At 49.8% G+C, this 21,642-nt stretch overlaps 1 protein-coding gene across 8 annotated transcripts in view; it reads left to right on the forward strand.

Annotated features, from left to right (window-relative positions):
- FBXW12 (F-box and WD repeat domain containing 12) overlaps positions 1 to 21,642 on the forward strand; it is an 83,111-nt gene that overhangs the window by 54,890 nt on the left and 6,579 nt on the right. For 2 of the 8 annotated variants that reach the window (XM_062200763.1, XM_062200762.1), the window contains exons 2-9: positions 12,426 to 12,463; positions 12,644 to 12,804; positions 13,503 to 13,621; positions 17,188 to 17,640; positions 17,928 to 18,086; positions 18,937 to 19,138; positions 19,538 to 19,716; positions 20,405 to 20,538. In XM_062200763.1, the coding sequence (XP_062056747.1) occupies positions 12,435 to 12,463; positions 12,644 to 12,804; positions 13,503 to 13,621; positions 17,188 to 17,640; positions 17,928 to 18,086; positions 18,937 to 19,138; positions 19,538 to 19,716; positions 20,405 to 20,538 (1,436 nt within the window). In that variant the 5' untranslated portion in view covers positions 12,426 to 12,434. Of the gene's footprint in view, positions 1 to 898; positions 1,393 to 12,425; positions 12,464 to 12,643; positions 12,805 to 13,502; positions 13,622 to 17,187; positions 17,641 to 17,927; positions 18,087 to 18,936; positions 19,139 to 19,537; positions 19,717 to 20,404; positions 20,539 to 21,642 lie in introns of all 8 variants that reach the window. The other 6 variants (XM_062200755.1, XM_062200756.1, XM_062200760.1 and 3 more) reach the window with 5 other exon arrangements.

The following is a 21,642-nucleotide window of genomic DNA, read 5'->3' on the forward strand; positions in this document are numbered from 1 at the left end:
GGTTCACTCCCCAAGAGCCAGGGCTGGGCCAGGCTGAAGCCAGAAGCCAGAAGGCAGAAACTGTCTGGGTCCTCATGTAGGTGACTTGAACCATCATCTAATGCCTCCCAGGCTGCATTAGCATGAGCTGGATTGGAAATGGAGGAACTGGGACTTGAACCAGTGCTCCGATGTGGAATGTGGACATCACAAGTAGTGACTTAACCACACACCAGTGCCCGCAGGCCATGTTACTTTAAATGTTACTTTGTTCAGAATGGAGTGCAAGTCCATTATTCATTACAGGCAAAGACATTTCTTCATTAGAAGACAGCAGGGGGCACTGGCACTGTGGCTCAGCAGGTTAAACTGCTACTTGCAGCACTGCCTGCAGGGGTCCCACCCAGTCCAGGCTGCTCTGCTTCTGATCCAACTTCCTGCTAATGCACTTGGGAAGGCAGTGGAGGATGGCCTGAGGGCTTGGACCTCAGCCACCCATGTGAGACACTTGGATGGAGCTCCAGGTTCGTGGCTCCTGGCTTTAGCTTTGTCCCACACCTCCATTGTGACCATTTGGGGAGTCAACAGATGGAAGATCTCTCTCTCTCTCTCTCTCTCTCTCTCTCTCTTTCAAATAAAATAAATAAACAAAAAGCTGGGCCCTTTAGGACGGGCTCATGCATGTCGGCCATGGGCCCCTCCACTCAGCACGGTTCACAGCTGCAGGTTGACTTCTGGAGGATAGATGCCGAGGCTGACCAAAATGAGAGCCACCAAACTCCTAATTCTGAGCAGAAGCTGTGGGTTCTCCTGAAGAATTTTTCTATATAAGAAGAAGTCTATCAGTCATAAAGTAGCATCATCAGTTTTCAAAGGCTGACATTAAGAACAAACAGCTTGGTCAAAATCGTATTTCCAGAGGACAATATCAGCAGCAGTGTGCACAAGACGGGCAGAATTCTCAGCAGGAAAGTCGTGAGATTGTAGCCCAGCAGACGAGCGGATGTCCTGCGGAGAAGTGTGGTGAGTCGCGTCTCCCAAGTCCCCTTGAGTCAGGATGGGTTCAGGTGAATACCCTCCCGGTGGGCTGCCTGACCTCGGGACCGAGTGGCAAAGCGATGGCTGTGTCTCCACCATTTCTTTCTATCTTATCTGCATAAGTGGACTCTGTGGCCAGACAGGGTGCTGGAGCCGCACCGGGCTGCCACACTGCTGCAGGTGACATGCCATGTGTTGATTCACTGCAAAGCTTGGTGCTTCCTTTGTCAAGACCTGGAACAGCTCTCACTGATGTTGACGATACCGGTCCTAAATCTAAACAGTGGCTCCTGGGATGTGGCTTTTCAGTAAGGTCGTATGCCTCCCACGAGTGGAGAACGAGAGACGCCTCAGACTCCTTCATGGCCAGCTGCAGTGAGTATGCCTTTGGTATGATGCAACCTCCGGTTGTTTTGCAGGTTCATGTTTATTTTCATTATCCAGCAGGGGATATTTTCTGACTCTTAAATTATGACCCATGGGGCAAAGCTGGTTAAGCCACAGCTTCTGATGCTGGCATCCCATCTAAGTTTGGGTCCCAGCTACTCCACTTCAAATCTAGCCCCCTACTAATACACCTGGGAAAGCAGCAGAAGATGGCCCAAATGCTTGGGCCCTTGCCAGTCACTTGGAAGATGGTTGGAGTTCCTGGCTCCTGGCTTTATCCTGGCCCAGCCCTGGCCATTGTGGCCATTTGGGAAGTGAATCAGCAAGTGGAAGATCTCTCTCTTTTCTTCTTTCTCCCTCTCTGTCACTCCACCTCTTTATTTTATTTATTTTGAAAGACAGTTATAGAGAGAGGTAGAGACAGAGAGAGAGAGGTCTTCGATCAGCTGGTTCACTCCCCAAATGGCCACAACAGCCAGAGCTGAGCTGATCTGAAACCAGGAGCCAGCATCTTCTTCTGGGTCTCCCATGTGGGTGCAGGGGCCCAAGAGCTTGGGTGATCTTGTACTGCTTTCTCAGGTACATTAGCAGGGAGCTGGTTCAGAAGTGGAACAGGCGAGACTCAAACTGGCACCCATATGGGATGCTGGTGCTGCAGGCTGGGGCTTTAACCTGCTGCACCACAGCACCGGCCCCCAAGTAAATCAATCTTTTTTTTAAGATTTATTTATTTATTTTAAAGGCAGTTATAGAGAGGCAGAGGCAGAGCGGGTGAGAGATAGAGAGAGAGAAAGATATCTTCCATCTGCTGGTTCACTCCCAAGATGGCCACAACGACCAGAGCTTCGTTGATCTGAAGCCAGGAGCTTCTTCTGGGTCTCCCACATGGTTGCAGGGGTACAAGGACTTGGGCCATCTTCTACTGCTTTCCCAGGCCATAGCAGAGAGCTGGATGAGAAAGGGAGCATCTGGGACTCAAACCAGTGCCCATATAGGATGCCAGCACTGGAAGCAGTGACTTTACCCACTGTGCCACAGCATCAGCCCCCAAATAAATAAATCTTAAAAAAAATATTATGGGCCTTCAAACTCTCAGCACGTTTTTGTTGTTGTTGTTGTTGTTGTTGTTTTTTTCATAAGAGCAACAAATTTTTGAAACAATACTCTTTTGAAATTGTAGTGAAGAATTAGCTAGAAGGTAAACTTGATCGTGAAGTTTTTTCAAGAGGCATACCAGTGCTGAAAGCGTTTGAGTACATGTTGTTTTACCAGTTGTATACAACTGTTGCTATACCCTAGACACTCACAGAGCTTTCCATCTTTAAATCAGCCAGCGGGGGCCTGGCTCAGCTGGGCTCTTCTTCCAGGCTGTTTTGGACTCAGCGCCGTCTCATCTGGGCTCCCTGTGCATCTGAAGCCAGGTGGCAGATACTTGGACACTCTTCCTGAGTGGCATCCCTCGTGTGGTTGGAAGGTGGGCACGACCCCTCACCCGAGAGAGTCGGGAGGCTTTGTGTCTGTCGTTGAACACATCCAGGCCAGGACTGTCCCCGTGGGAGACAGAGGAAGCTGCTGGTCTTGAGCACGGGCACTAAGTGGGCACAGTGTCCCCTTGACTGCACTTATTGCCCAAAGAAAGTCGCAAAGCCAGGCCTGATGCAAGGGGTAGAGAAATAGGCCTCATCTTGATCAGAGGAGCTGGGAAACCTTCCATTGTAGAGAATATTTATGGGAAGCTATGAATAATGATATCCATTATTCTAGGTTTTTCTCTCTCCCTAGAAACAATAGCCACGAGCATTTACATTTCTTTCAACTGGCTATCATCAAGCCCTTTCCTAATCTACATACTCCCTCAGGGCAACAAAAAAGCCAGGAGCTCCATTCAGGTCTTTCATGAAGATGCAGGGGCCCCAGCACTTGGGCCATCTTCCACTGTCTTCCCAGATACATCAACAGGGAGCTGGATTAGAAGTGGAACCGTTGGGACTCGAACTGGTGCTCAAAGGGGATGCCGACATTGCAGGTGGCGACTTCACCCCCTGGAGGGCTCATCTTTAACTCCATGGGCTCAGCAAATATTTATCTGAAAAATATAGGTCTGTTCAGAAAAGGGCAAGAGACAGGTTGGACTTATGCAGCCATGCTTACTGCATATTTTTAGATTTTATCAGGTTCCACTGAGCAAAAAAAAAAAAAAAAATCTGATTTTGCAATTCTATATTTTTCTTCAAGGAAGTATGGGAAAAATATAAGACAAACTAAACCTCTTGCGACTCATGGACCTGGGTCTCTGTTGCTTCATTTTTGCTGGGCTGGCTCATGTTTCTCTGGTCCTTGGGCTATGCTTCAGAGACAAATGAGTGTGATTCACACATGTCTGAAACTCATGTAGCTTCCAGAGAAATCTTGGTTTCCTTCCTTTATCAGTGTCAGGGATGTAACTGAGAACAAAGTCTTCTCCACAAAGTTCAAAGAGAAGGAAGTGGCCGATGCTGCGTTGGAGCAGGTAAAGCTGCTGCCTGTGGTGTGGGCATCCCACTTGGGCATGGGTTCGAGTCCCAGCTGCTCCACTTCCAATCCACCTCCCTGCTAATGCACCTGGGAAAGCAGCAAAAGATGGCCCAAGTGCGTGGGCCCCTGCACCCACATGGGAGATCTGGGTGGAATTCCACACTCCTTGCTTCAGCCTGGCCCAGCCCTGGCTGTTGTGGCTGTTTGGGGGGTGAACCAGTGGATGGAAGATATTTCTCTCTCTCTCTCTCTTTCTCTCTCTCTCTCTCTCTCTCTCATTCTTTCTTTCTCTCTGTAACTCTGGCTTTCAAACAAATAAATCTTAAGAGAAAAAAGAAATGTGAACATCCAAAGTGTTAGTGCTTGGAGAAAGAAATCCCTGGGCCACAGAGCTGGCAAGAGTCTTATTTAGCTTCTGGTGAGAGTTACAGTTGTCCCATGGGGATTGGTTCCAGCACATTTTGTGGGCAGCCAAATCTATCCCTTATATACAATGGCGTAATATTCCCACGGAACCCACCCACACCCTCTCCTGTGCTTTAAATCATCTCCAACTCACTGTTGGCACCTAAGAGGATGTAAACACTATGCAAACTGTCGTTATACTGTATTGTTTAGGGACTAGGACAAGGAAAATAAACCTCTGCATGTCCAGTGCAGATCTAATTTTTTTTCCCCAAATATTTCCGGCCTGCTGTTGGCTACACACCCCACAGAAATGAAGGGCCGACCGTGTGTATATTTTGAGACACAGAGAGACTGTAATTACAAGTTCTCCAGGGCTTAAATAAAAGAGAAGGAAGGGAAATCTCTTCCCCTCCTGTCTGCACAGGGAATGAAGCCTCGTTTTTCATTTGTGTTTGCCCTTCCTTCCACCGCCGCGGTGGTTGGTAACCGTGACCATGCCAGCGCTCCTTCATAATTCCTGTCTGTCAGGAGTGTGTCCGCCCATCCCGTCATCCATCTCCGACTGTAATCAAATCTGCGCCAGAAGCAAGTCTGGACGACGTGGATTCAGTACCAAGCTACAGAAACAGATCCCTTCCATTAAAGAAATTATGTCCCACAGAAGGGAAACAGACAATAAGCAGATGAATAAAGAAATTTGCTTAATAATTTATTTACAGTCTAATTCAGGAGCTATTAAGGGTGATGAGGACAAATGAAATAACATAAAAGGCAGAGCTGGGTGGGGAGAGTTATTTTAGGACAAACTATACAGAGAGCAGTGTTTCAGCCAAGAGGGGAAGGAGATGAGGAGGCCTGCAGAGAAGCTAAATGCCGTTCGTGTCACAAGGAGAGATCGAGAAGAGCTTTCAGATGCTGAGCTGCGCAAGCGAAGGAATCCAAGCGGCGTTCACATGAGTGGGACCAAAAAGAAATCGGTTTCAAATAGTGGAAGTTTGAGCTGCCTTAACATTTATTATTATTGTTATTATTATTACTATTACCAGAGGTGGAGAGACAAAGAAAGCATGTTCCCACCCACTTCCACGGGCTCACTCTTCAAAAGCCTACAGTGGCCAAGACTGGGCCAGGCTGAAGCTGAGCACTGGACTTCAATCCAGGTCTCCTGTGTGGGTTGCTGGAACCCGATTACTTAGGCCATTCCAGCTGCGTTAGGAGGAAGCCGGGCTCAGGAGGCAGAGCCAGGAATCGAACTCAGGCACTGCAATGGGGGCTGTCTGTGTCTTAACCACTAGACTAAATGCCTGTGCCGCTGCACTTATTTATCTTTTAGAATTATTTTTATTTATTTGAGAGACAGAGTTTACAGTCCTCAAATGGCCACAATGGCCAAAGTTGAGCTGGTCTGAAGCCAGGATCCAGGAGCTTCTTCCAGGTCTCCTATGCAGCTGCAGGGACTCAAGGGCTTGGGCCATCTTCTGCTGCTTTTCCAGGCCACAGCAGAGAGCTGGATCAGAAGAGGAGCAGCCGGGACTAGAGCCGGCGCCCATATGGAATGGTGGCACTGCAGGCTGGGGCTTTAACCCGCTGTGCCACAGCAATGGCCCCACTTCCTCTGCATTGTAACAGCCAAGTTTGCTGTTAAAGAGACAACAGGTTGCATAGCTTTTAACTCATGTTGGAGAGGAGTTGAGGGGTTGCAGACACCGCTTAAGCCAGGAATGCAGACTTGCTTTCCTGACTATGATGGAATGACCTGTGGGAGATTCCTGCTCCTGTGAAAAACAGGTCAGAAAGGAAATAAGATTTTACTAAATTAATCCGTGAGATATCTTCAGAAAACTGCCAGGCCACTAGCATTTAAGTGAGCAGAATGTCAGAAGGAAGTGAACCAGCGCAGCGGGCTGGAATTCTCTAATTGTTGCCCTGGCCATTCGCCTGCTGGTCGTAGGAGGGAGCCTGGAGGTGCTGGCACAGAGAGGACTGGGCAGAGTTGCTGCCGACAGAGAAGTAAGCAAAATGGACCTCTGTGAGGGCCTTCAAGTCAGGTTTCAGGTTTCAGTCCCAACTCCAGCTTGCTGCTAATGCACACTCTGGGAGGCGGTAAATGATAGCTCAAGTAGTTGGGTCCCCACCACCCATATGGGAGACCTGGGTTGAGTTCTGGGCTCCTGGCTTCTGCCTGTCCCGCCCTGGCTGCTGTGGGCATTTGGGGAGTAAACCAGCAGTATTTCTTACTCACACACTCCTAAATATAAACATGGGATCAGATTTTGCATATATACTTCTGGATATGTTGTTAATATTTGCATATATGCATGAATATCAAGGTATATTATTTTGTATTTTCCTTTTTGTATATGTAAATCAGATGCATATATTACTTGAAAACTTAATTTTTTTTCACTTCATTGTCTCAGAACTCTTATTTTTTTCTTTAAATATTTTATTTATTTGAAAGGCAGAGTTAGAGAGAGGGAGAGGGAGAGACAGAGAGAGATCTTCTGTCCACTGGTTCACTCCTCAAATGGCCACAATGGCCAGGAGCCAGGAGCTTCATCTGATTCTCTCATGTGCATGCTGGGACCCAAGCACTTGCGCCATCTTCTGCTGCTTTCCCAGGTGCAGATTCAGGGAGCTGGATCGGGAGTGGAGCAGTTGGGACTAGAACTGGTGCCCATACGGCATGCTGGCACTGCAGCAGTGGCTTCACCTGCCATGCCACATTGCAGGCCTCTGTCTTGGGGCTGTTCCCATGAGAATCCATTAAGCTGTGCATCTGATGTAAATATTGTGATGTTGAAAAGTCAAGATCTTTTTAACTATTGCTCCTCAACACTGGACATCGCCAAATTACATCTGGTGAACTGACAGCTTGGACTTTGAATCTCTCTCTGTGATTTTTAGTTCTCTGATTGTTAGCTGGTGGAGGAGGCTGTCATGTGACTGCGGAACCTGACCACCCATCCAGTCTTTGCTTTCTTCCTGTTGCCCAAGATCTTTGACAAATGATTTCTTTTTTTTTTCTTTTCTTTTTCTTTTCTTTTTTTTTTTTTTTTTTTTTTTTTTTTTTTTTTTTTTTGACAAGCAGAGTTAGACAGTGAGAGAGAGAGACAGAGAGAAAAAGTCTTCCTTCCATTGGTTCACCCTCAAAATGGCCGCTGCAGCCGGCCCAGCACGCTGATCTGAAGCCAGGAGCCAGGTGCTTCTCCTGGTCTCCCATGCGGGTGCAGGGCCCAAGCACTTGGGCCATCCTCCACTGCACTCCCAGGCCATAGCAGAGAGCTGGCCTGGAAGAGGAGCAACCGGGACAGAATCCAGCGCCCCAACCAGGACTAGAACCTGGTGTGCCTGCGCCGCAAGGCGGAGGATTAGCCTAGTGAGCCACCGTGCCGGCCATGACAAACGATTTCTAATAATGACTTCGTAGGGGTTTGACATCAACAGAATTGTAAATTTCTGAACATCTTCACTCTTGCATCCAGTGTTGATCTAGCTAATAGTTTCTAAACCCAGGGTCTCAGGGACAGGAAGAGGTAGGGTACAGGAACCTGAGGTAATTACAGAGGTAATTACAGAGTGTAGGCAGAGACGGGGTGGGAGGGAGCAATCCTGTGGTGGAATGAGAAGGTGAGAAGGTCATGCCAAGATGGCCACTGACAACAGAAACTGCCTGGCAACAGGCCATGATTGGATGGTTTGAGAAACCACAACAGAGCCTGACTGACAACAGGCTGTTTTTGGATGGTTTCAGAAACTGGCAACAGGCTGTGATTGGATGGCTTTGGAAACTGCCTGGCAACAGGCTATGATTGGTTAGGGCATAGACCGCCTCTTGACCGGATTGGCTGCCTTGGCTATATAAGCAGCTGTAGCACCTGAAAAAGCAGGCTGCTTGCCTCAGGCCCTCTTTCACCTGACTCCCAGGGTCTGTGTGGTGACTCTGCGCCTCTTTCCCCCACCACGCTCTTCCTGAATCCACAGCAACACCAGCCGGTTTGAAATCACCTTTTATACGTTATAAAGGAGTAAGAGTGGAGACCAGCATTGTGGTGCAGTGTGTTAAGCTGCTGCTTGCAATGTTGGCATCCCATACCAGAGTGCTGGTTTGAGTCCTGGCTGTTCTACTTCTTATCCAGCTCCCTGCTCCCTGCTAAAGTACCTGGGAAGGCAGTAGAAGATGTCCAAGTGCTTGGGCCCCTGACATCCATGTGGGAGACCCAGATGGAGTTCCAGGCTCCTGGTTTCAGCCTGGCCTAGCCCTGGCTGTTGTGGCCATTTGGGGAGTAAACCAGTGAATGAGATCTCTCTCTCTCTCTCTCATTCTGCCTTTCAAATACATAAATAATTTTTTTTTTTAAAGTGGCTGGGGGGCCAGCGTGGTGGCTTAGTGGGTAAAGCTGCTGTCTGCAGTGCTAGCATCTTGTGTGGGTGCCGGTTCGAGACCCGGCTGCTCCACTTGCTATCCAGTTCTCTGCTATGTCCTGGGAAAGCAGCGGAAGATGGCCCAAGTCCTTGGGCCCCTCATGGGAGACCAGGAAGAAGCTCCTGGCTTTGGATTGGCTCAGCTCCAGCCATTGCACCCAAGTGGGGAGTGAACCAATGGATGAAAGACCTCTCTCTCTCTCTCTCTCTCTCTGCCTCTCCTTCTGTCTCTGTGTAACTGTGACTTTCAGATAAATAAATAAATCTTGTTTTTAAAAAAGTGGCTAGGGTGGGGCCAATGCTGTGGCATAGTGGGTTAAAGCCCTGGCCTGAAGTGCCGGCATCCCTTATGGGCACTGGTTTGAGTCCAGGCTGCTCCACTTCTGATCCAGCTCTCTGCTAATGTGCCCGGGAAAGCAGCGGAGGATAGCCTATATCCTTGGGCCCTGCACCTTTGTGGGAGACCCAGAAGAAACTCCTAGCTCCTGGCTTTGGGTCAGTTCAGCTCCAGCCATTGCAGCCGCTTGGAGTGCGAATGAGCAGATGGAAGACCCCTCTTTCTCTCTGTCTGTCTGTCTCTCTCTACCTCTCTCTCTGAAACTCTTTCAAATAAAAAAATAAATTAAAAAAAAGGGCAAGAGTGCAGCAACCTGAAAATGAGTCCTAATATTTGTCTCCCGGCCCCTTAGAGTGGGAAGGAAGCTTGTCACTAATGGGCCAGACCCATGTAGCAGTTATTTAGTTGAAAGAGAGAGAGGTCTCCCATCTGTTGGTTCATTCTCCAAAGGTCCACAACATGATGGGCCAGGCTGAGGAGGAGCTGGGAACTCAGTCCAGCTCTCCCATATGGGTAACAGAGCCCCATCTGGGCCATCACCATTGCCTCCCACGGTTGCAATAGCAGGAATCTGGAATTGAAAGCAAAGCCAGAACTTGAACCCAGGCACTCTGCTAGGAGATGAGAGCACCCAGTCTTAACTGCTGCACCCGATGCCAGTCCCTCATGTTAATTTTACCTGTGTGACAGAAATTCAGGTTGTATGTCAAGTCAGCAGGTGCTCACTCACCTGAATTGGATAAACCAAAGGCAGGAATTGTATTTTAATTTAATAATGAGTAAAATGTAAAGTTCTTAGGAAATGGAAGGACTTAGGAAGGATTAGAATGACTGACACAAAAAGACACCATCCAGACTCTCTGTATCTCTCTCTAAACCAGTATGTTGTTTGTGTATGGCAGTTTCTCTCTCTTTAAAGCCACATTCTCTTCAAACTCATTTCCTATGAATAATTGAAGAGAAGGAAAAATGTGGCCTCCCATAGTTGTAGGGTTTGCAGTTCATGGCTCTGTGAACATGCAAGTTTCCATTCTAAATTCTAAGGAGGAGGACATTTCATTCTCTCTGAACAGGTCCATCTGGTTTTGGTTATTGGAGCAAATAACACTGCAAGAAAAATGGGAGGCCGGCTCAACAGGCTAATCCTCCGCCTTGCGGTGCCGGCATACCAGGTTCTAGTCCCGGTTGCCCCTCTTCCAGGCCAGCTCTCTGCTATGGCCCGGGAGTGCAGTGGAGGATGGCCCAAGTGCTTGGGCCCTGCACCCGCATGGGAGACCAGGAGAAGCACCTGGCTCCTGGCTTCGGATCAGCGTGCTGCGCTGGCTGCAGCGGCCATTGGAGGGTGAACCAATGGCAAAAGGAAGACCTTTCTCTCTGTCTCTCTCTCTCACTGTCCACTCTGCCTGTCAAAAATAAAAAAAAAAAAAAAAGAAAGAAAGAAAAAAAAGACAAATGGGAACCTGGCATTGCTATTGTGGGCCAGGCTGGAGGCCACTGTTTACAGGAGGGCTCAGCACTGCTGAGCCTCCCAGAGGGACCCCCGTCTTAGTCTGTTGCAGCCACTGTGACAGAATGCCATAAACTGGGGGGCTTCTAGACAACAGAAATTTATTTCTAGGGTTTTGATCTCAGAAGTGTGAGATTGGGGTGCCAGCCTGGGCAGGCTCTGGCTAGGGCCCTCCTCTGGATTGCAGCCTGCCAGCTTCTTGTATCTTCACATGGTAGGCAGAATGCTAGAAAACCCTCCGGGGGGGGTCCCTCTTCCTGCAAAATTGTATTTGTTTATTTGAGGGAGAGGGAGAGAGAAAGAGAGAGAGAGAAACACAAAGTTTACTTCCTCAGTGGCTGGAGTCAAGCCAGTCTGATGCTGGGAGTGGGAACTCCATCTGGGTCTGCCATCACTGCTGCCTCCCAGGATCTGACTTGGCAGGAAGCTGGAGTCAGGATGTTGGAGCCTGAATCCAACCCAGGGATCCTTGGGATCTTTTATAAGGGAATGGAAGTCATGAATCCCATTGGAGAGGGCTCCACCCTCAAGTCCTACTCCCAAAGGCCACACCTCCAATCTCATTTGGGGTTAGAATTTCTACATGTATGTTAGAGGGCACGCTCTGTAGAAAATATTGGAATGGGGTGTCAAATTCTGGGGAGACTTGGAACTGTAGAAAAGGGTGTGTCACGGGCAGGGGTGGGGGACACTGACCTCAGACAGGGCCTGCCCCCTTAGCACAGACCTCTAGGGCGAAGTCTGTAGGGGTCATGCCTTCTCCTAGGAAGCTAAGTGCCCAAGGGCAGAAACCCTGGGGGCTGTAATGGCATTGAGAGATGGGCCTTGCTGGCCAGATTCAGTATCTGGAGGCAGATACACCAACATGGCAAGCAAGATGCCTTACCCAGGGCATTTGGAGCAGCTTAAAAGACGTCACACAGAGACAAGGCAAGAACATCAGTTGACGCTTCCTAGAGAGTTCTGACAGGCACATCAGCAACTGGGGCTGCCCGGGGTCCTGCACTTCCAGCTCACAGAGCAAAGGCGGCACTGTTGGACTCCGGTAATCAACGACCCCCGCTAACAAGCCAGTTTAGGCAGCAGGGCCCTCAGCTGCCTGGGTCTGGCCCCAGGGAAGGGGTGGTAACGATGTCAGCCTGGAGTCTGCCCACACGCAGCTGACTTCTATCAGAGCAGATGAGCTGTGAGTGGAAGTCTTGCCACCTGCTGCAGACTTTGGCCAAGCCTTTAAATTCAGAGCAATGCATAGAGTAGGGAGGGCCGCAGGCTCAGGGCCTGTGAGATGGCGGTCCAGTTGCCCCACTTGCCGATGGCTCGGATCTTCTCTTTCCTGGATGGGTTCAGCTTGCTCCAGGCTTCCCAAGTGAACAAGGTCAAGGCTGTGCACCCTCCACTGCTCGGAGCTGACCAGCTGCCTGCCCGCACCCTTCCACCTTGTCAGTTCTTGCACAAGGCTTACATCTCTCACCCCCCAGCCATAAAACCTTGGCTCCCCGGCATTGTCCTGTACAGCCTTCCTTCATTCCCCAAGTCTCCCTTGTTCCACCTCTGATAGACCAGGGGCCTTAGGGCTCAGTCGCTTCTTTGACCATTTTGAGTCCCAGTCTGCAGACGGGCCGAGGGGGACACTGAGGGTTTGGGAGTTAGCTTCATTGGCTCTGAGGGCCCCAAATGTGGAATGGAATGTTCGCAACCACAGCTCCCTGCTGTCCCCGCACCCTGGGAGAGCTTGGAGCTGCGAGAGCCCAGTTTCCAGAACAGGTGGCAGCAGAGGCGAGGGCAGCTTCCAGTACTGATGGCTCGCTTCTCTTGCTTTCTCTCCCATAGCACTGGCGAATGGTTGCAAACAGTGATCACCTGTGGAAGTGAGTAAGGGAGGGGGAGGGGAAGGTGGGAAGCAGGGAGGAGGCCGCACCTGTGTGTGCCGCCATGCTGGGAGAGAGACACAGGCAGGTTAGCGTGAGGCGGGGGTTCCTGCAAAGGCACAGCAGCTCGGGGCCCGGGGCCGAGCACAGGCAGCCTGACCAGGTGACCGCTGTTTGCAGAGCGCTGTGTGTGAGGAGGTGGCACTTGTGCGAATGTGACTGCGAGTGGCTGGGTTCTCAGTCGTGGAAGCAGATCTTCCTCCAGAGGAACAGGCGGGAACGACGGATGGCGCACGCACGGCCAGAGGACTTTATCTGCAAGCAAGTCACTGAGAATGTGGGTAAGGGAACGGGGGCCTCGCGGACGTCAGAAACGGGCTTTCTGACGTCTTCGTCCTGTACGCAGTGTTCGCGTTTGGTGGAGGGAAAAGGGAATTGAAATGTCACGGGACCAGGTGGCTGTGACACCCTCCCTGCCCCCTCTCTATCCCCTCCAGTCGGTGCTGAAGGGAGAGGCCAGGGTGGGCTGGGGATCATTTGATTTTTTTATTTTTATTTTTTTAAAGATGTGCTCATTTATTTGAGAGGCAAAGAGAAGTCGTTGATCCACTAGTTCACTCTCCAAATGGCTGCAACAGCCAGGGCTGGGTCAGGCCTATGCCAGGAGCCTGGAGCTTCATCCGGGTCTCTCACTGGGGCCACATTCCACTGCTTTCCTAGGTGCTTTAGCAGGGAGCTGCTCGGAAATAAAGCAGTCAGAACTTGAACCAGTGCTCTGATAACGGGATGCCAGCATTACAAGTGTGCAGCATCACAATGCTGGCCCCTGAAAATTAAAGAGGTAAAATGAGTTGGCCGATCTCTCCCAAAAAGCCAGTCTGCAATGGGAACTGTTTGGCCCAACTCAAGTCCAATTTCCACTCTTTCCACACTTGTTCCGCAGGCCCTCTTTGAAAGGTGCAGAGGATATTAAAATACCTTGACTTGGTTTGGATTGCCAGGTACCTGCTGGCCAGACGTTGTCTGTGTATCCTTTCAGGAATCCTGGGACCTATAGCTTATCTCACAGGAAATGACCTCACAACAGACAGACCCTCACGACCCATCGTCTGCACTGTGTCTTCGTTTGACAAGCTTTATGCCTGGGATGTCCAAAAGGTGAGCCTGGCCTACAAGTAGCAATAGAAATGCCTCCCTCTGCCTGCGTGAATCCTGTGGCCGAGAGCAAGGGGTTCCTCAGAACTGGTGTCGGACAGTTTCAGATCAGGTTTGGTAACTCGGAATCTGTCGTTTAGAACATAGATAGAGCATGTGTTTATATCTTTATTTTTTGTTTGATTTGAAAGTTTGAGTTACACAGAGAAAGAGATCTTCCCTCCATTGGTTCACTCCCAATCGGCCACAACAGCCAGAGTTGTGCTGATCCGAAGCCAGGAGCCAGGAGCTGCTTCCTGGTCTCCCACGTGGGCACAGGGGCCCAAGGACTTGGGCCATCTTCTACTGCTTTCCCTGGCCATAGCAGAGAGCTGGATCGGAAGTGGAGCAGCCGGGTCTCGAAGTGGCGCCCATAAGGGATGCCAGCGCCTCAGGCCAGGGCGTTACCCGCTGTGCTACAGCGCCGGGCTCTATATCTTTATTTTTTGTATAGGAGTAGGCATTTCTACGTAGAAGCCTGTACTGCTTTTCTACCAGTAACACCAAGTGCCTTCGCGGAATACACAAGCTGTTGGCATTGTGTGCCTCCCTTACCCACTTCTGCATCTTGGTCAGTGATGTGTGTTGACTGTGCTGACTTTTTCAGAAAGTGCTTTCTAATGCAGGTGACTTCAGGGGCACAAAGATCTTAGGATGAGCACATGGAGTACAGGGAGCACTGGCATGGAGTTGGAAGACTCCAGCATGGGGACCAAATGATGCTATTTTTCTTGGCTTTCCCTGTTGTGAGTTCTCTCTCCCTCCTGGTAAAAACTGGGCACTGGCTGTACCTCAGGGTCTTCAGATAAATGCCCTTTCATGAACATAGGAAGTGGTAGGGAATGAGTTGCCAATCTAGACTCCACTAAGGTTCTTAGGAGACCAGAAAGGTCTAATGACAAGGCAAGAGCGCTACCAGCCTGGATTTTAAGGGGGTGAGGCATCACAAAAGGAAAAGAAGACTTTGGATCATAAAACTTTCACAGGAAGCAGATGAGAAAACTACTCAGCTGCAGAACTGGCCCGCCATCTAGGGAAAGGGAGGGGTGACTTGGGACAGGATGAAGAGCCAGGAGAGTGGAGCCAAGACTCACAAAGAATCTTCCTTAGATATTGAATCCTAATCAACAAACTACCAGCAATTTTTCCTCTGTTGGATTTAAAATTTCCTGTGTATCAACGATACACAGGTGCTTCTCACCCACCCCGTTTTCTCCTTGTTTTGAGTACAACGGTTGTCCTATGCTATGCCTACTCCACCCTCATATTTTGGAGATTAGGGGACAGATGGCTTCTGTATTGCAAAGGTTTTATTTATTTTTTAAAGATTTATTTATTTACTTGAAGAGTTGGACAGAGAAGGAGAGGCGGAGAGAGGTCTTCCATCTGCTGGTGCATTCCCCAGATGGCCCCAATAGCCGGAGCTGTTCAGATTCGAAGCTGGGAACTTATTCCAGGTCTCCCACGCAGGTGCAGGGGCCTAAGGACTTGGGCCATCTTCTACTGCCATAGCAGAGAGCTGGATCAGAAGTGGAGCAGCTGAGACTCAAACTGGCGCCCATATGGGATGCTGGTGCTGCAGCTGGTGGCTTTACCTGTTACACCACAGTGCTGGCCCCATATCGCCATGAAGCCAATCCAAAAGCTTGTTGGTTTGTTACATGGCAAGGGATTAACACTGCAACAGATTACTTGTGATTACATTTGAGAGTGATGGAAAAGTTACTAAATATATCAAATGCAAGGAGATTTTGTGAAACCCTAGAAGTGTTTATGTTGATATTTAGTAACATATCAGACTTGACAATTTTTATGATACATTAAAATCCTCTATTTTTTTGCACATGGGATAATCTTTACTCAGCAGGCATAAGAAAAATGGATTTTTACATTATAATTTTTTAAGGGCAAAGAAAAGTCTAGAAGGTAAACATTTTCCTGCCTTTCCAATGTACATGGTTGGTGGTGGAATAACAATTTTCATGGTAGATGATACTTTCTTAAAATTATATTTTTAAGATTTAATTCATTTAGCCGGCGCCGCGGCTCACTAGGCTAATCCTCTGCTTGCAGTGCCAGCACCCCGGGTTTTAGTCTGGGTTGGGGCGCCAGATTCTATCCCGGTTGCCCCTCTTCCAGTCCAGCTCTCTGCTGTGGCCCGGGAGTGCAGTGGAGGATGGCCCAAGTGCTTGGGCCCTGCACCCATGTGGGAGACCGGGAGGAAGCACCTGGCTCCTGGCTTCGGATCGGCGCAGTGTGCTGGCTGTGGCAGCTGTTTGGGGGGTGAACCAATGGAAAAAGGAAGACTCTCACTCACTAACTCTGCTTGTCAAAAAAAGAAAAAAAAATATTTATTTATTTATTTATTTTTTGGACAGGCAGAGTGGATAGAGAGAGAGAGAGAAAGGTCTTCCTTTTTGCCATTGGTTCACCCTCCAATGGCCGCTGCAGCCGGCGCATCATGCTGATCTGAAGCCAGGAGCCAGGCATTTCTCCTGGTCTCCCATGAGGGTGCAGAGCCCAAGGACCTGGGCCATCCTCCACTGCCTTCCCAGGCCATAGCAGAGAGCTGGCCTGGAAGAGGGGCAACTGGGATAGAATCCGGTGCCCCAACCGGGACTAGAACCCAGTGTGCCGGCACGGCAAGGCAGAGGATTAGCCTGTTGAGCCACGGCGCCGGCCAAAAAAAAAAAAAATTTATTTAAAAGAGTTACAGAGAGAGGTAGAGACAGAGAAAGGTCCTCCATTGTTAGTTCACTCCCCCAGATGGCCGTAATGGCCGGAGCTGGGCTGATCTAAAGCCAGGAGCCAGCAGCTTCCTCCAGGTCTCCCATGTAGGTGCAGGGGCCCAAGGACTTGAGCTATCTCCCACTGCTATCCCAGGCCATAGCAGAGAGAAGAGCAGCAGCCGATACTAGAACCGATGCCCATATGGGATGCCGGCGCTTCAGGCCAGGGCTTTAACCTGCTGCACCACAGCGCGGGCCCCAAGATTTATTTATTTGAAAGAGTTAGAGAAAGAGGCAGAGACAGAGGACTTCCATCCTCTGGTTCACTCCCCAGATGACTGCAATGGTTGGAACTGAGCTATTCAGGAACTAGGAGCTTTTTCCAGGTCTCCCACGGGGATGTCAGAGCAAAGGAGTTGGGCCATCTTCCACTCCTTTTCCAGGCCATAGCAGAGAGCTGGATTGGAAGTGGAGCAGCTGGAACTGCTGTTTCATTCGCTGGGAAGTGTACTAACAGTCCCATAAGAATCCATGCTTGTGACTTGCTGAGTGTTTCATGATTAAGAGACAGAACTGGTGTGAGCTCAGTGAGTCTGATCGCTTTTTGAGGGGCTACTGGGTCTCTGTGTACTGCCTAAGTTTTGTCTTCATGGTCACTCCTACTGAAGATTTTCACATCCTTTTCCCAGAAGCAGGAAGGGTTTCTGATTTGGAAGAGGTTTCCAGGTAACGTGGGCAGAATAAAAGCACAGGTGGTGTGAAGAATTGCTGACCACAGATGGTGTCCCTCTTGTTCTCTAGGGCAGCATCTTCTGGTCCAGTCCAGTCCAGGACTCGAGTATCACGAATCTGGTGACCCTGCCAGAGCTGTGTATGGCAGTCACTATGGATAGGGAGAGAACTATCAAAGTGTGGGACTGTCTCCATGAAGATGCTCTGAGTGAATTCTTCATGCCTTACGACTGCTTCTCCTTGACAGCCTTTCTCTCCGCGCGTGGCCCGGTACTCATGGTAAGTGGGCCTGCGTCTGGATGGGGCTCCCGAATGCGATGCCTGCTGCCTTCACAGGGAGCAAGGTCCAGTTGCCGTCACATCGCAGTCTGCCTCTCTGCGGTCATCCCTTCCACATTCTCAGAGTCGGTCACAACATACGGATGGTTACTGGTTGTATGGACCTCTGTGCCATCAGGTACATTCAGCCAGCCCTCCTCCTTAAAGAAGCTGCCTGATGTATTTCATAGCCCTGTCTTGCAGGTATGTATTATCATACTGTCCATGAACTTAAATGGGAACAGTGGAGAAAGGTTGGCATCTGGACAGAGACTGATAAAGGATAGAGTAGACGTGCTAATGAGTCATTACCCTAGAGAAGAGTGCTCGGGTCTCAGAAAGTTCTTGTCCAACAACTCTGCTAGGCTGGCTAGTTGGGAGGGTTGATTGCAGCCGTTGTTGCTGGCCCTGTAGTCAGCAGCACTGTTGAATGTGTACCTTAGGACTCCTTATCTCCTTCTGTTGATATGTTGTTAATGTTTTGGTTTCAGGTGGGAGATTCTACAGGTGACATGTACACATTTAAGATACCTAGCTTGACAGAAATTTCTAGAACAAAAGCATTTCAATTCAGTGTTGATATTCTGCGCTGCTCTCCGTGCAGGAAGTGGGTCTTTGTGTGTGGGACACAACAATGTTCCTTCCCGAAGGTAGGTGCTGCGCTGAGAATTCCAACCTCAGGAAGGGAGAGAGAAGCCTGAGGAAGGCCCAGTTAGGAGGTATCCATGATGACAGTCGTACCAGTGTCAGCTCCCAGAGGGTATTGCACAATGGAATCTTCTCCTGAAGTCAGGAACAATGCAAAGAGAATTAAAAATGTCCAGTTGCAATAGCAAATGTTTATTAATGAAAAGTTGTTCATGAAACTTAAAGAGGGAGTAAGGTGTGAATTTTTGGGAACTGTGTTCACTTTTGCTTTATTCTCTGCTTCGATCTACTTTGGCTGGAAGTTACAAGGGCTCTCCAAAAACAACCCCTATGGAAAATGTGTATTAGGAAAGAGTAATGCACAGACTTCAAAAGTCTGTTGCACAAAATAAACTTGCCTTCTAACTTCATTTTCATGAACTTTTGGAAGGACCCTTGTACAGAGAGGATCAACGGCAAATAACTAGGCCTGAGCTCAAGTGTCACTCTGAGGAGTCCTTGACCTTGAAGCAGGCACCAGAAAACGAGGAGCTCTGAGGAGAGGTCGGGAGAGCACAGGGAGGGAACCCCTCCTTGAGCAGGGGCCCGATACGACAAGATGATCTTGCACCATCTTGGTATGCTTAGAGACTCTGTTCTCTCTGAAGGTGACAGTGAGTGCCTCAGACCATGGAGTGACAGGTGCTGACCGCCCAACCCTTCCTGAGAAGCCCTGGCCCCAATGTGGGGGTGGGGGGTGGGGACAACGCTTGATCTTAGCCAAAAGGCTGTCAGGCAGTGATGAGCGTGCTTAATGGGTCTGTTCTGCAGTCTCTCCTTCACCTGCTGACGCATGCAGCTCTCTCCCCTTAGGTCTTTCTTACAGAGTGTTTACTGAAGCCACTGGACACTCCTCAGTCTTTCTCTCTCCCATTTTTATCATGCCTTGGGGCCAGCTGGACCCCAAGAAGGGAAAGTAGGATAACGCTGATGTTCCGAAGAGATCCGAAAAAGATGGGATTTATCACCTTCGACCTGACAACTCGGAGGACTGAGGACAGAACTGTCATCGGAGGTAGGCTCTGCCACAGAAGCACCTGTGGTCTTCCCTGCCCGTGTGCTGTCAGCCTATGCGAATCTGAGCAAGGGAGCAGCGCTGAGCCTGACTGCTCCGTTCCAGCCCCCTCTCCGGGGAGGCATGTGTAGACGTCTGTTTTGTCTTACGGCCTGGGTTTCAGTGCCCCTTCTTACTACAGGCCGCCTCCTCAACACCGAGCTATTACCTTTGTCCACAGCCTGTGCCCCTGTGTTGTCAGACCCATCACCACGGTCAGGCCACAGGCCTGAAATGCCATGGAAGGAGGGAGAATGATTCACAGTGTGCCTGCCTGCCTGCCTGCTTGTGGAAGATGGAGTTCAGAGATGACCCCTCCATGTTGAAGATTGCTCACATTTGTGTTATGTATGCCGACAGCACAGCAGATCGCCAATTTCCTGCTGCCGGATCACATAGAGAGCCCCAGCTGGATGGGAGTCAACGAGGCCGACATGATTGTCTTCAGCAGTGGGCCGTACCTGTTCCTCTTCACCATTGGCGGCCTCCTGCTGCGACAACTGGAGGACCACCAGACAGCCATCAGGAGCCTATGGGTGGTGTGTATCGTCTTCTCCCACTGATCGTAACATTCATCTTTTTATAAAAGAATAGTTGTCTTAAAATATTTACTTGCAAGTCGGAGTTAGAGAGAGGGAGAAACAGAGAGCAAGCTTGTGTCCACTGGTTCACTCCCCAGATGGCTGCGATGCCCAGAGCTGGACCAGGCTGAAGCCAGGAGTCGGGAGCTTCATCCAGGTCTCTCACAGGGGTGGCAGAGGCCCAAGAACTTGGGCCATCTTGCACTGTTGGCCCAGGCTAGCAGCAGGGAGCTGGATCAGAAGTAGAGCAGCTGGAGCCCGAAGCAGAGCCCGTATTGTATGCCAGTGTCACAGGAAGCGGCTTTACTCACCGTGCCACAACACTGGTCCCTGTTGCTTTGAAAAGCAGAGAGGTCTCATCCACTGGTTCACTCCTCAGGCGCTCAGAAGAGCTGGGGCTGCCCAGGCCACGTGAACTGGGAACAGTCTAGGTCTCGCGCGTGGGCGGCAGGCATCCAACTGCTGGGGCCATCACTGCTGCCTCCCAGGGTGTTCATCGGCAGGAAGCTGGAGTCGGAAGTGGGAACTCCAGAACGGGATGGGGGTATCTTACCTGCTGTGCCAGCCCCCATGACCCCAACCCCCGCTTCCCTGTTTGATTTTGACCCTCCGCCCTCTCGCCACCCCCACCTCGGTGTCCTTGAAGGATCCTGTCCACGTCCTCAGCACAGCCACGGATGGTTCTCTGCACGTGTACGTGTGGGAAGAGGGAGGCCGTTACCCGTACCTCAAGAGCTGCTGCCACATGAAGCATGAGGAGACGGGGCAGACGCTGGGCTGGTAAGCCTTGCCCCTGCCTTAAACAGTCCCGAACATCGGTGATCTCTACAACAAGTGCCTAGAGAGGCAGTACGGCTATTCTTGAGACTGAGGGTAAATAGGAATAAACCTAGGCCCGAGGAGAACGTTGCTAGTTCTTGAGGTATACAGTGCTTGCAGTAAAGGTCAAACGCTTTCCCAAGCGTCTCTCGCATACAGGGTCGTGCATGGGACTAGGAGGCCCCCTCCTGCTGTGCTTCAGGTTGGCTTGTGCCCCATGCGTCCATGCGCTGGAAGCTCGGTGCCCAGTGTGGCAGTGTGGAACCTTGAAGGGGCGAGGTCCAGTGGAGGTGATTGGTCACCGGTCTCTATCCTCATGAATGGATCGGCAGCGTGGGCTGAGTCTTGCAGGAGTGAGTGTCTTTTCCAGGGAGTTGTTGTAAAGGATCAGTGCCTGCCTGGCCTCCTGTTTTCTTTATCGCATGTTCTCTTTCCACCAATCAGAGCTGCCATCCATTAGTTCACTCCCCAGATGTCTGCTAGGGCTGGGCCAGACCCAAGCAGGAGCCTAGAGCTCAACCTGGATTTCCTACCTGGGTGGCAGGGACAACTCTAAGGGAGATCTTGAAGTGTTTGTCTCTGGCTTATTGTCACTTAATGTCCTCAGGTTTATGCACGCTGTTGCAGATAACAAGGTTTCCTTTTCTAAGGCTGAATAGTATTCTGTTGTGTATGTGCCATGTTTTCTAAATCTTTTCCTGTTGGTGGACACTTAAGGTTGATTCTATATCTTGGGTATTGTGAGTAATGATGTAAGAACATGAGAGTACAGATATCTCTTTGACATATTGATCTGCGATTCCATAGCCAAAGGAATTGAGAAGTGGGATTGCTGTATCGTAATTCGATCTGTAGTTTAAGGAACTTCCATTACATAATAGCTATATCATCCAACCAATAGTGTACGAGCGTTCCCTTTTGTCCAGATCCTCACCCACTTGTTGCTGCTAGGAATTTTTGTTTGTTTGATAATCACTCCAACAAATAGGAGATAGTATCTTGTTAGGGTTTTAATTTGCATTTCCCTAGTGATTTTTATTGATTTTTTTTTCCTATCTGTTGGAT

This window comes from Lepus europaeus, chromosome 9 (genome assembly GCF_033115175.1).
Source record: "Lepus europaeus isolate LE1 chromosome 9, mLepTim1.pri, whole genome shotgun sequence".
NCBI lineage: Eukaryota > Metazoa > Chordata > Mammalia > Lagomorpha > Leporidae > Lepus > Lepus europaeus.